At 42.2% G+C, this 14,290-nt stretch overlaps 1 protein-coding gene across 4 annotated transcripts in view; it reads left to right on the top strand.

The window, feature by feature from the left end:
• Positions 1-14,290, top strand: part of Ncoa3 (nuclear receptor coactivator 3) — an 86,735-nt gene that overhangs the window by 43,231 nt on the left and 29,214 nt on the right. For all 4 annotated transcript variants that reach the window (XM_027423378.2, XM_027423377.2, XM_035446745.1 and 1 more), the window contains exons 2-3: positions 472-552; positions 13,980-14,083. In XM_027423378.2, the coding sequence (XP_027279179.1) occupies positions 14,068-14,083 (16 nt within the window). In that variant the 5' untranslated portion in view covers positions 472-552; positions 13,980-14,067. The remainder of the gene's footprint in view (positions 1-471; positions 553-13,979; positions 14,084-14,290) is intronic.

The following is a 14,290-nucleotide window of genomic DNA, read 5'->3' as shown; positions in this document are numbered from 1 at the left end:
GTTTGGAGTCAGATTGATCCTTTATCATGTGCATCAGTGTGAGTGGTAGTGCACAGTGCTGTCTTCTGTGACAATCACATTGTGAATTTGGAGTTGTTTTTTATGTATACAACATTCTGCTTCCATGTATATCTGCACGCCAGAAGAGGGCACCAGATCTCATAAAGGATGGTTGTGAGCCACCATGTGGTTGCTGAGAATTGAACTCAGGACCTCTGGAAGAACAGTCAGTGCTCTTAACCTCTGAGCCATCTCTCCAGCCCCGAATTTTAAGTTTTTATACAAATTACAAGTATTGATATGGCCAAAAAGGCATCTACTCCGATTCCAAGAGGAGCCTGTATACATGATGGTTTTCTCATGCTGAAGGGAGAGATGGGGATAATTCATGCAGGACTAATACTGATGCTATCTTTAATTTGCAATTACAAATTAAATACAATTCACCCCCCCTTTTTTTTTTGTCCTTAGGATCAAAAGATTTGTTGAACAGTGGACTCAGAGATCGATAAAAATAAGCTCCCACCTGAACCTCACTGACTGGACTGCCAGGTAATTCATGCAGTTTCCTTGACTTGATTGCTGCAATTTTCTTGTTTTCCTTTGAACTGCCTGAAGGCTCTGCCTTCTGCTTTATGGCTTTAACTTGCTTTGTGCTTAGTGTGCTTTTGATGATGGTCAAGCAAGTGGACTTGGCGGAGCGAACACATAGGTGGATGTTGTCCCTCTGTGGAGGACAGGAGGGAAAGCAGCCCTGCCTGCTTCTCTCTGTGTGTGAATATTTTAAGGTTTTGGTTAAAATTGGAATCTGCCTGGCATGGTGGTGCATGCTTTATCCCCACAGGGGCAGGTCAGCCAGGGCTACAAGGTGAGCCCTGTCTAAAAAATAAATTGGAATCAGCCCCAACCCATGTTTGCTATTTTCCCCAGGTCACTTGTGCAGACAAATGACATTTTATCTAGCCCCGTTCTTAACCTTTAATATTACATCATAGTAGTAAAATGAGAATAGGAAAACCTGCTTGCTCACTCAGAAAGCAGTTGTGCTTTGCCCTGCTGAGTTAAGTTTGTCTTTTCCTGTCAGTCCTTGCTTAGTTCTGAGATCTGGGTCTTTCGAGTCCCACCTTCCTTGGGTACATTTTCTAAACAGGGTTATCTACTTTGATATTTTTCTATCTTTTACTTTTGTGCCACTTTCTGTTTCTAATTTTAGCCCTCTCTAGGTCAAGAACTGGTAACTTTGAGTGGCAATTTTACTCATGTCCTCTTGCTGCTTCCTTATCTGCTGTTTCTACTCATTTTGCTACAAGATTTTCTTATGTTCCCTTTCCTGTTTACAGAAAAAAAGGGACAGTGCCTAGGGTACCGCTCAGTGCTACAGCCACCTGCTGAGAATGTTCAAGGCTTCATGTGTTGCAGCCACTAGACTAAGCCCCACAATTAGTTAGGGACCTATGCTGATTTCCTTTCTATTATTTATGTTTACTAATTGATCCAGAGCTTTCATTCTATCTGGTTGTTTGGCTTATTGGATGATGCCACCTACAGTCAGGACAGGCCTTCACCCTGTCCTTTGCTGTCTGTCCACTTGCCAGCTCAGGAAGAGAGTTCACAGATGCACCCAGGAGGACGCTGTGCACTAGATACCAGTGGCTACTCAGTTCAAGATGAGCCCTGACAATGAGGTGGATGCAGAAATAGTATAGATGGAAGAGTTTTTAAGTTGTCATTTTTTTATGTAACTAAAATTTTAGTTCTAAAAGTTCTGGTGGGTTGGTGAGGTGGTTCAACTGGTAAAGGCACATGCTGCCAAGCCTGCCAACCTGACAACCTGAGTTTGATCTGAGACCCGTATAATGGGAGGAGATGTCCCCAAGTTGTCCTTTAGCTACATGTGCATTATTTTCCCTTTCTCTATCCAAAATGTCATTAAAAGCTGTCCAGGTTATAGTGAATCAATGTCAACAAAACATCTCTGGCATAGGAATGACTACTAGGTTGTAAGGACTGTATTTATCCTTGCCCTTCATTTGAATTTGAAGAATATTGCTTTGACTATATGTCATCTTACTAAAATACAAGCCCCAGTGATGCTGCCTTAAAGCCAAGCACCTGAACTGTTTTTTAGCCTGTTTTGTTTGGGGTATATGGATCATTTAATCTTACCAGTTGCCTGCCTGGAGAGTGACTCTCTAGCATAAAGCCAGGAAGCACAGGTGGCCAGTTTTGTATTGAGAAGCTAGTGGGACAGGGCTGTGGTCTTTAAGTTTTCATAATGATCAATTGGGTTCTTTCCAACTGAGTTTTTGTGGTTGACAGATCTGGTTCACCATGCTAAATGTTGCTCGCTACTCATTAAAGTACAAGACTGCTAATGAGATTACCAGTTAAGGGTCTCACTGTGTAGCCCAGGCTGAAGATGTAGAACCTCACTTTGTAGCCCAGACTGGCCTTGAACTCGATGATGCTCTTCCTTCAGCCCTTTGAGCACTGTGGGTACATACCACAGTTTTCCTGGGTTGTGTTGATGGGTACTGAACTTCTCCAGTTGGAGTGAGTTTGTTTTCTCTCTGTTACAGTTCTTTCTTCTAGCCCACTGTTTTTTTTTTTTTTTTTTTTTTTGAGACAGGGTTTCTCTGTGTAGCTTTGGAGCCTATCCTGGCACTCACTCTGGAGACTAGGCTGGCCTCAAACTCAGAGATCTGCCAGCCTCTGCCTCCCGAGTGCATCACCAACGCCCGGCCTTAGCCCACTGTTCTTTAGGTGAAATGGGAGTAATTAATAATATGTATGTGTCTATACCATGTTAGATGAGCTGTCCACAATCATGTTGTAAAATTTAAGACACTGAATTGAGCATTATTTTGTATGTTGTTTGCTCTGATTTTTTAATGGATATGGGTGCTCACCTGCTTGTATGTGTGCACCATGTGCTTGCAGTGCCTGCAGATGTCAGAGGGATCAGAACTCCTGACCATTGTGAACTGCCATATGGGTGCTAGGAATTCAGTCCCAGGCCTTTGCAATAGCAACCAGTGTACTTATCTGCTAGGCCATTTCTCTAGCTTCTAGTTTAGCTTTAAAATAACAACAACAGCAATAATAATAACAACCGTAAAGATAGGGTCTAGTATACTTTTTAAATTGAATAATGACTTATAAGATTTGTATTCTACACAACTAATTTTTCTCACATTTTTTTTGCCTGGCTTCATTAGGGTTTATATTCAGTTCTGAGATTGGTAAATCTCTAACTGCTGCTGATGTATCAGCACATTTTGTGTTCAGCCCTCCAGTTCTAAAGATCAAGCCTTTACTGGGCAAGCAGTTCACTTCTGAGCTATACCCCCAGGCTCCACCCGTATACCCCCCAGGCTCCACCCGTATACCCCCCAGGCTCCACCTGTATACCCCCCAGGCTCCACCCGTATACCCCCCAGGCTCCACCTGTATACCCCCAGGCTTCACCCCAATATTTGTTTCCTTTTGATACAAGGTCTGATGGTTCATATTGACCTCCAGCCTAGCTGCGATGCCCTGGAGCTGTTGACCCTCCTATCTCTCAAGTATTGGGATTACAGGTGTGTCACCACACATAGCTCACTTCAGTTTTTCAAAGCCCTTTTAAAACCAGGTTTTACACTCAAGTTTATAACTACAATTTAAAGCTTGCATTGAAATTTTGGTGATTCTTCTATTTAAGGCCAGTCAAATGGTTTTGTTACAAATGGAAAAGCCACAGCTATTTTACTTGGAATGATGTGACTTTTTAAAAGATTTATTTATTTATTGTATATAAAGTGTTCTGCCTGCTGTTGTCTTTGCAGGCCAGATGATGGCACCAGATCTCATAATGGATGGTTGTGAGCTACCATGTGGTTGCTGGGAATTGAGCTCAGGACTTCTGGAAGAGCTGCCAGTGCTGTTAACTGAGAATGTCATACATGTATGCATTTTTTCCCCCCAAGACAGGGTTTCTCTGTGTAACAGTTCTGACTGTTCTGGAACTCACTTTGTAGACCAGGTTGGCCTCGAACTCACAGACACCCACTGCCTCTGCCTTGAGTACTGGGACTAAAGGCTTGTGTGCCACCACTGCCAGGCAAGCATGACTTGAATTCTTGGCAATCCTGCCTGAGTTCTGTGCTTGGGTTGCAGGTGTGAGCCACCATATCCAGCAGTTTGGTTCTAAGAGAGTCTTTCATGAGAAGCAGACTACCAATATTGATGTTATATATTTAGAATGTAGTGTGATGTTATTGAAGCAAGAGTATTGATGATATTAAGTTTCAGTATTTTGAATATGTTGATATTGTGAGTAGCTTTTGGGCCATGAATATGGCTCAATGTGGAAGGTCCGAACTGCATGAGTCTGACAACCTGAGTATTATTTCCGTAACCCCTGGGAAAAGCCAGGTGCCATGGTGTACATGTGTAATTCAGCACTCCCAAGGTGAGATGGGAGATGGAGACAAAGTCCTCTGAAGCTCCAGGTACACTAGATGCAGAAGCAGGAGACGCTGCCTTAACCAAGTGGGTACTGTGCTGTGCTATCCCATGCACTTTGGCATGTGCAGAAGTAAGCAACTGTCTTTAAGCCTTTTGAGATGTGAGTTTTGGCTATGATGCCCTGGCTAGTCTGGTACTTGTTCTGTACCTCAGACTGGCCTCTTGAACTTGGGGGAGTCCTTCTGCCCGAGTTTCCCAAGTGCTGGGAGTACAAGTGTGCACTGCCATGGCTGACTGAGCATAGATGGCATGCTGCACAGGACACTTGGAAAAGAAAATTCTTGTCAAGAGTTGTTTTGTTACTAAAGTCAGACAAGTGTTTGGGGAAGTTTTCTTTAAGTACGACACTCTTGGAATGTCTAATGAATACTTTAGAATTTGAGTGCGTTTTTATTTTTACATGGGGTCTTTCTATAATAGCCCAGATTGTCCTCTAACTCAATGTTTTTATCTCTGTATTCAAGTGTGACACAACTCTTGAGATGCAAAATTCATCTTTTTTAAAGACTTATTTTATGATTATGAATGTTTGCCTGCATATGTGTATGTGCACATGTGTGTCTGCATTCCTTGGAACTGGGTTTACAGATGGCTGTGAGCCACCATTGGGAAATGAACCCAGGTCCTTGGCAAGAGCAGCAAGTGCTTTCAACCAACGGACATATCTTTAGCCCCTGAATTCATCTTTGGTTAATACAGTCACCATTTTTCCTGTAGAACTGGATAAAAATTTGGTTTTCCTTCATGAAAGAGTTTTATTCAACATGGATGAATACACAAAACAATTGTATCAAGGATAGGGGTTGTAACTCAGATGGTAGAATGTTGCCTTGCACGTATGCATAGGGCTTTGAGTTTAACTCTCTCTCTCTCTCTCTCTCTCTCTCTCTCTCTCTGAATAAACATACAAAACAAGCCTTCAGGTCAGTGATAATATATCTCTTATAGTACCTAATTTTGAAAATTAGGAAATGTAATTGGTCTACATACCAGCCTAACAATTTGAAGAGTGAACTAATGTAAATAGTCTGCTTTCTACCAGTGTTATACGTGGTTGTGGCTTGTAGGGACCACACTTGTAATTATTTCCTTAGGATTCTTTGTTTCTAAATCTGTTTTCAAAATAATGTTAGTCTGGGTATGGTTGAACACTCTGATAATCCCACACTCAGGTGGTAAAAGCTAGTAGATCTCTGAAGCTAACCCGGTCAACATAGCAAGCCTCAGGCCAGTCGTGATACACAGACCCTTTCTCAGAAGGAAAACAAAGGTACAAGTGATATTGAAAACCTACACTTGTGACCTTGGGTAGAATTTTCTGTGTGTAATCAGTACATGCAGCTGGTGGATTCCAAATTGCCGTTTCCAGGTCTGTCTTTGTGAAATAGTATGTATCAGCCAGGAGTGCATGGCAGCTGACATTGATCAAGGATAACAAGAGTCTTACTCGTTTTCACATTTTCAAACAATTTTTAAAGCTTTCATGTGCACACATGCTTAACATATGTTTCTAAGCTTTAAATAAATTATCATTAATACAAGAAACTAAAAATTCTTAGTGGGTCCTATATGAGACACATTGTGAGCACACGAGCGTCTGAAATGAATGGTGTGGGATTCATTTCTCTGAAATTTTCTGTTTGGTATAGTTTAAGACCATTAGAGTAAAAATGCACCATCTTCACATAGTGGTCTTGCAATGAATGTCACCTGTAAGCCAGCCCTTCTTTAATCTTCATAGCCTGTAATGTGACCAGAATATAGAAGAGGGAATTAGAGGAATGAAGCCCGGCAGATCAACTGTGAAAAGGTGTTCTGGAAGATGACATGAGTAGAATTGAAATAATTTTTAATTTCGTTTCCTAGCTTTTAAAATCTGATTGTGGTGGTAGCTAAAAAGGGGTTTAGAAGACAGCATGAGTCCATAGTGTATTGGCAGGCTTGCTAAAGAAAGGAGCACTCTCTGTGGTTGGCACAGGCCTCCTGTACCAGGACCCATCAGAGAGAGTCCTTAGTACCCTTGGTGTGCAGCTTGAACTGGCTGCATGCTCTGACTGCAGAAGACACAGTGACCCCACACAGGTAGATGTAATCCTACTGCCTTTGTCCTGGGAAGGAAGGTAAAGATTAATTACTTGTGTGTATGAGTTTTTATTTGGATTTTTGATAAGTTGTTTCATGAAGAAATAAATGTAAGAATCCTGAGTCTCTTGGCATTAATAAGGAAACCATCTTACTAAGGGTGCTGTATAGTCAAAGACACTTTCAGTTTAAATACCAGCATCTTTAGTCTGATCTTTTAAAATTTATTTTTAATTTATTATTTTATTTTTTAGTTAGGGTCTCTTTATACAGGCTGTCCTGGACTCACAGTGTAGACCAGGCTAGCCTCGAATTCAAAGAGATCGACCTGCCATTGCCCCCAAGTGCTGAGATTAAAGGCTTGCACCACCATGCAAGCCCCCCTCCCTTTTTAAAGTACATATCAACTATGAGGGTCTGGAGAGATGATGGCACAGTGGTTAAGAGCACTGACAGCTTCTTCCAAGGACCTGGGGTTCAATTCCCAGTATACTTATGGTGACTCAAACTGTTTGTAACTACACTCTTTCCTTGGGCACTGCATGCATACAGCACGCAGACAAAATACCCATACACATTTAAAAAAAAAAAAAAGAATTGACTATGACCATTAGCATGATTTTTGTTTTTTGTTTTATTTTGTGTTTTGAGACAGGATCCCACTTGGTGGCCCTTGCTGGGCTCCAGCTCTATAGACCAGGTTGGCCTAGAATTCACAAAAATCCATCTGCCTCTAACTCCTGGGTACTAGAATTAAATTAAAATCATCTTCCAGTATTCTGGCTTCAAAGATCTGCTTTTTTTATCACCCACCCCAGGCCCCCCACCCCCGTATTCTGGAACTCCCTTTGTAGACCAGGCTGGTTTCACAGAGATCCTCCTGCCTCTGCCTTCCTAGTGCTGGGATTAAAGGTGTTTGCTGCCACCACCACCCTGTATGTTTCTTAAAACAACACTAATAGGTGGCACTGTTGCTAACTTGCAAGAGCCTGCATCTGCTAAACAAATTAAAATGAGTAAATTTTTGCTTTTGGAAATAGATAGGATTTTTAAATCACTTTAACCTTGTAAAAATGGTGGGTTTCCATTTTTAAAAAATGCAGTTGAGCCTCTGGTGGTGCACACCTTTAATCCCAGCACTTAGGCCCAGCCTATACTACAGAGAAACCCTCTCTCAAAACAAACAAACAAACAAAAAACAAAACAAAACAAAACAAAACAAAAACCCAAGCAGTTGTAATTCAGAGCTGTAACTTTGGTATGATCCCACTGGTGTTGAAATCAACCCTGAGATGGATCTCTTCTTGGCTTTACTTTGTCTGATAAATCAGTGTGATCCAGTGCAGTGATCTGCTAGTGTGGGAATCGGTCTCAACCCTTAGGCTTTGGCTTCAGACAGAACTCTATGCTAAACAGACCTGGTACTCTGCCAATGAGTGATGTGATTGTCTTTTCTTATTCTTTGTACTTTATGAAAATTTATAATTTCACATCCACTATTTCTGTGTGTGCACATATGTGTATAAGGCCCTCCTCCCTGGACATCAATTCTTTTCTCATTAATTCTGAGTGTGTATTTCTAACTTGATTAGAAGATTTTATTATGTGGGTACTGAATGTCTTATATTTTTGAATTTCTTAGCCATCTTAATTCAGTTTTAAAAAACTGTTTGAAATTGTCACATACAATCTTCATATTTGGTAGGGAACAACAAACCTGAGTTCTGGAGGTGGAGTTAAAGTCGACAGGTGGGGCGGTGAGTCTTAAATAGGCTAGCACATTAGGCTAGGCTGTCTGGTCAGTGAGCTCCAGGTGTCTATTTGGACACCTCACCCCCTTATCCTCCCCCCCCCCATGTGTGTGTGTGTGTGTGTGTGTGTGTGTGTGTGTGTGTGTGTGTGTGTGTTGTCCTTCTTTCCATTTCCTCCCTCCCCCAACATGGGGAGGGGATTACAAATGCATGTCACTGCCCATGGCTTTCATGTGGGTTGGGGTATTGAGTTCAGGCAAGCATTTTACTGGCTGAGCCATCTGCTCAGCACTGAAACACTTAAAACATTTATTATTATTAAGTCTTGCTTTATGAGTGTTTTGCCTGCACATGATGTCTGTGCATCGTGCACATGCATGGTGCATGTAGAGGTCAGAAGAAGGTGTCAGAGGAGTTGAACTGGAATTGGGAGCTGCCATGTGGGTTTTAGGAATTAAACCTAGGACCTCTGGCAGAGCTGACAGTGCTCTTAACAACTGAGCCATCTCCCTAGCCCCTGAATACTATTTTTTAAATGAAACAGTAACTGACTATGGGTTTTCAGAAAGTGAGTCAGTTAAACATAGTACTTTAGGGATAAAATCTGATGCTATTTATTGTCAAGGATAAAATTTGAGCTTTCACCTGAAGCCATAATGTGGATGAACTTGACCCTGGTACCATGAGTACCTTTCATTACTGAGTGACTTTTCTGATGAATGATTGGTGATTTAATGAATGTAGATTTTAAAAGACTATATAATGAAATTATACATTTACTTTCTATTTGAAAGTAAATTATCTATATTTGAAATGTCAGCTGCACCCAATGCTTGGCACTGCAAAATCATACCTGGAAAAGCTGTGTAGTAGTGAAGTCAAGTCATTCATTTCAGTGCAGCATGGAAGATCTTTGATGGGATTCACGTCTGATTGTCAACTGCAGGAAACCAGAACATGCTATCCAAAATGCGCCTCTTGAGACAAAAGATATTCTGAGAAACAAAACAGAAGCTCTGAAAACAGGCATCACCTTTTTATAAGGGAAATCCAGAGTGGGATGTGCATGTGTGTTGGTGTATGCAATGTACTCAGCTATTTCTACCTTTGAATCACCCCAGTCACTGATTTCCAGCAAGACTTACTGCAGTGCCTAATACAATCTATGATTCTGTACTTGGTGGTTTGTTGGGCCCCGGCAATAGAAGTAGCATTAGCTTTCATACTTATTTTTGTTGAGATAGGGTTTGCTGTGTTGCTTAGGTCAAGATGACCTTCAAATACTGGGGTTATAGGACGTACCTGGTAAGGGACTTCATTTTAAAAGTTTTATTCAGTTTAGTGTGTGTGCAAGTATGTGTATCTATGCCATGGGCATTTGGTGTTTGGTTCTCTCCCCCCCTCTTTCTCTCTCTCCCTCTCTCCCTCTCTCCCTCTCTCCCTCTCTCCCTCTCTCCCTCTCTCCCTCTCCCTCCCCCACCTCTCCCTCTCCCTCCCTCCCTCTCTCCCTCCCTCCTCCCTCCTCCCCTCCCTCCCTCCTCCCTCCCTCCTCTCTCTCTCTTCTCTCTCTCTCTCTCTCTCTCTCTCTCTCTCTCTCTCTCTCTCTCTCTCTCTCTCTCTCTCTTCCTCCCTCCCTCCCCTTCGTGTGTAGCATTGACTGTCCTGGATCTCTGTAGACTAGGCTGGCCTTGAACTCAGAGATCGGCCTGCCTCTGCCTCCTAAGAGCTAGGATTAAAGGTGTGTGTCCTCCCAAAGCTACACAGAGAAACCCTGTCTCGAAAAACCAAATAAATAAAAAAATAAAAATAAAATAAAAATAAAGGTGTGCACCACCACTGCCTGGCTGGTTCTCTCCTACTGTGTATGAGATATAGGTAGTGAAGTTCAGTGCAAGTGATTTCCCTGCATAGCCGTCTCACTCTCTGTGTTTTAATAAACAGGAGCATGGGAGGTGTGGCTGACTTTCCTGGTGTTCATTGGGTTACCGTTTACAGAAGACCAAAGCAGACCTTTTAGTGAAGTGATAAACTTGGGATTCAGCTCTCAAACGAGATCCCAGCAAAGCATTGGCTTCTCTTTATTGTATTGTGTAAGTCACCTGAAAGGGCAAAATCCTTGGGTTCTGTTTTGATGCCATCTTGAAGCCATAGTGTTTGGAATGGGATACCTGAGTGAAAAAAAATGGCACGGTAGAATGGAGGAGATTTTTCTAATGATTCAGCCACTCTACTTTCCATACTTTTGAAGATTAGGAAACTTACCAGAAGCATAGCTTGGGAGGGAGAAAGAAGACTGGAGTTGGACAATACTGAAAACAGAGCCTATGTTTGGCCTGGAGCATCATCACCAACAGGCTAGAAAAAACCTTTAATTTGATATTGTAGGATTAAGTATTTAGATTAATATATCTCAATGTCTTGTAAATTCTTCACAGTTGCCTTCACCCCCGCCCCGCATTAGAGCAGCCCCAGCTTTTTTGCATAGCACTTTTAGCAGTTCTCAAATCAATTTAAACCCACAGCTGTTGTTTGAACATTTTCTTAAGTTTCTGTGATTCTCAAGAGACACTACAAAGACTCTCAATTATTAGTGTACTTAATCATACCTTGTATAACCCTGGCACACAAGCCTGATGGAGAAGTTGAGTCACAATTGAGATGGCCAGTTCTTGGCCCTAGTGTTTAATCATAGCACACCCAGGAATAGACTCTTGAAGGGTATTTTAGAGAGCTTTTGCTTTTCTCACCTCAGGTTTTCTTGCTGTGTTAGCCACTCTGCACATCTCATGTGGGAGGGAGTAAAGGTAGTATTAGGCCAGAGTACAGCTTAGCCAGTGTCTTGGGGATGAAGCATACATAATAGCTGCGGAGGTAACTAACCTCTTACCCCTAGGCACGTCCTTCATGCCCCTAAACTGAAGATGTTAGAGTGTTTATGATCTTACTGACAGCTGAGCAGCTCTCTGTTACCTGGTTGGAGGCAGTGATTTATTTTGGTGATTGTGTGGGAATAAAATGGGGTAAAGGCAACAAGAAACATTTGTTGCCTTTTTGTTGGTTATAGAGTCAGTTATAGCTCTTCCATTCAGTGACAAGTTAGTGACAAGCTATTTAGCCACTTAACTTCCCTATCTGTAAAACAGAATTAACTGTATGCACTGGGGGCAGGGAGGGTTGTCATGAATATATGTGAGAAGTTCAGTGCCATCCTGGGCTGTTGTCATCCCCTCCACTCCCTCTCATTTTGGCACATTAAGGTTTTCTTAGGCCTCAGAATAACTTGCTCAGTTAGAACACTAACATTATGGATATTTTCATTTTATCATTTTTTAAAACATTTGTGTGCCTGTATGTACACACATGCCTTAGTGCATAAATGGAGTGTAGAAGACACTCCCAGCAATAGATCTGTGGTTGCTATGATGGATCTCTGATTGCTAGGAACAGGCAAGCGCCTGTACTTTCTGAGCCCTCACTCTGTTCCTGTTGGTCAAGGAGTGCTTCTGGCTGCTTTACAAGCCTTGTCTCTTGTCTGAATCCGGAGATAACAAAAGAGGAAGTTGGTTAATGTTAAGCCATATACCAAAACTGTAATGTCAGTCCTTGTGTTCAGCTATGTTAAATTGGCACAACTCCATGGATGCTCACTTCCTGCTGTGCACTTGGTGGATCTGTATGCTTCAGCAGGTGCCACGCTTGGCTGTGACCTCGAGAAAGGTGGGTGGTGTTTGTGTCCTCCTTTGTAGTTTCTTGCATATTCTTGTGTCGTTTGAATTTTGTCACAGATGATCCTTCCGAGTAAGGCAGAAATAGATTGGATTTCAACAGCACCCATAGGTGTTCCAAACTACATTTTGCATTTGTGAACTCCCCCTTGTGTGCTATGTTCCAGTTTTTATTTCCCAGCAAAGTCAGATCTTGTGTGGCGAGTACAAATCAAACTAAGTTTTCCAGTTGAAGAACTACTTTTCGATGGCAGTTCTCCACTCAGGAGTTCAGCCTGTGTTTAACACCAGGGCAAGAAAACACTACACACAATTTGGGATAAATTAAATGAAAACAAGCATGTTAGTGCTCAGTGCACACAGTTTGCTGCTCAGTTTAAAAATGAAGAACTTGAGAAGACAGCTAGACTCGCTGTAGTTCTGTCCTTGAGAGAGCCAGGCTTGTTTCCCATTAGTGTTCCTGTCTCCATGATGCTGTAGTCTGAAACTCCCGATTAACCATGTGAAGGTTCAACAGGTGTGTGTGACTGTGCGTGTAGTCCCAGTGAGGTAGAGGCAGGAGGACCAGGCATTCAGGACCAGCAGCAGCTCCACATTGGTTTCCAGGCTCTTCTGTGTGATGAGGCCTTGTCTCAAAACAAACATGACCTACATATTTTTAAGTTTCGCCATGTATGAGGGTTTTTTTTTTTTTTTTTTTTTCCTTTCTAATTGGCCTTTCTGGTAGTATTGTGCCACCTAGTGGACATACTTCCTGTAGGCTGGCTGGTTGAAATGCTAGATAGATACATTTTAACCTTACAGATTTAGGATTCTTTAGGCCAGTGATTGTTGTGTTCCAGCAAGAGTTTATTACACATGAAAGCTGAGTACATGAGGCATAATAGAACCCTCACATTGTTTTTATTTTGTTTGTTTGTTTTTTTGGTTTTTCGAGACAGGGTTTCTCTATGTAGCTTTGGAGCCTTATCCTGGCACTCACTCTGGAGACCAGGCTGGCCTCGAACTCACAGAGATCCACCTGCCTGTGCCTCCCGAGTTTGTAAGCTCAAAAAGAAATGCCCTGTATTTATGAGTTTTATCAAGATTGGAGTCTTTTTTGTTGTTGTTGTTTTTTGAGACCGGGTTTCCTTTGTGTAACAATCCTGACTGTCTTGGTACTCCCTTTGTAGACCAGGCTGGCCTCCAACTCGCCGAGGTCCATCTGCCTCCCCCCCCCCCCTCCAGTACTGTGGTTAAAGGTGTGTGCCATTATTGCTGGCCAAAATTGTAGTCTTGATAGTCTCATTAAATATAATTTATTTTGCGTTATGTGTCTTGACACAGGGTCTTACTCTGTGGTCCAGACTGGCCTGGAACTTGCTGTGTAGATAAGATGTCATAGTTTGGGTTTTTCTTGCAGTGAAGAGACACCATGACCACAGCAACTCTTTTTTTTTTTTAAAGATTTTATTTATTATGTATACAACATTCTGCTTCCATCTATATCTGCACACCAGAAGACGGCACCAGGTCTCATAGAGGATGGTTGTGAGTCACCATGTGGTTGCTAGGAATTGAACTCAGGACCTCTGGAAGAGCAGTCAGTGCTCTTAACCTCTGAGCCATCTCTCTAGCCCCCACAGCAACTCTTATAAAGGAAAACATTTAATTGAAGTAGCTTACATTTTCAGAGGTTTGCCCAGAGGCTTACCCAGAACTTTAATCTTCTTGTCTGAGCCTTCTGAGTGCTGGGGTTACAGGCTTGCATCACCACGCCCAGCACTGTTACCATGCAGCAGAGCTCTGAGCTTATGTGAACACACTCATTCATGACAAGTACACTGAGAAGGGACTTCTGGACCATTCTGTCATAATGACATTTTCATAGAAAATGCATGTTTTAGTGCTTATCTGGTTACTTCTTTCCTAGTTGCTGATCTTGTTCAAGATGAGTGGACTAGGTGAAAGCTCCTTGGATCCGCTGGCCACTGAGTCTCGAAAACGAAAATTGCCTTGTGATGCTCCAGGACAGGGGTAGGTGACTTGTCTCCATTTTCCAGATGGAGGAACTGGGTTTGATTTTTCTCAAGGCCAGTGGCTAATCAAAGGTGGCACTGAAGGAAGCTGCAGGGATTTCTACAATGTATTTGTACCACCATGTTTGGACAGTCCTTGGTGGCTGAGTTTAGTTTGTTTCCACATGGAGCTAATGGTGTTAAATGGGTAGATTCTGCCCCAGAG

The sequence above is a fragment of the Cricetulus griseus genome, chromosome 6 (assembly GCF_003668045.3).
Source record: "Cricetulus griseus strain 17A/GY chromosome 6, alternate assembly CriGri-PICRH-1.0, whole genome shotgun sequence".
NCBI lineage: Eukaryota > Metazoa > Chordata > Mammalia > Rodentia > Cricetidae > Cricetulus > Cricetulus griseus.
This window is presented reverse-complemented; position numbering and strand designations above follow the sequence as displayed.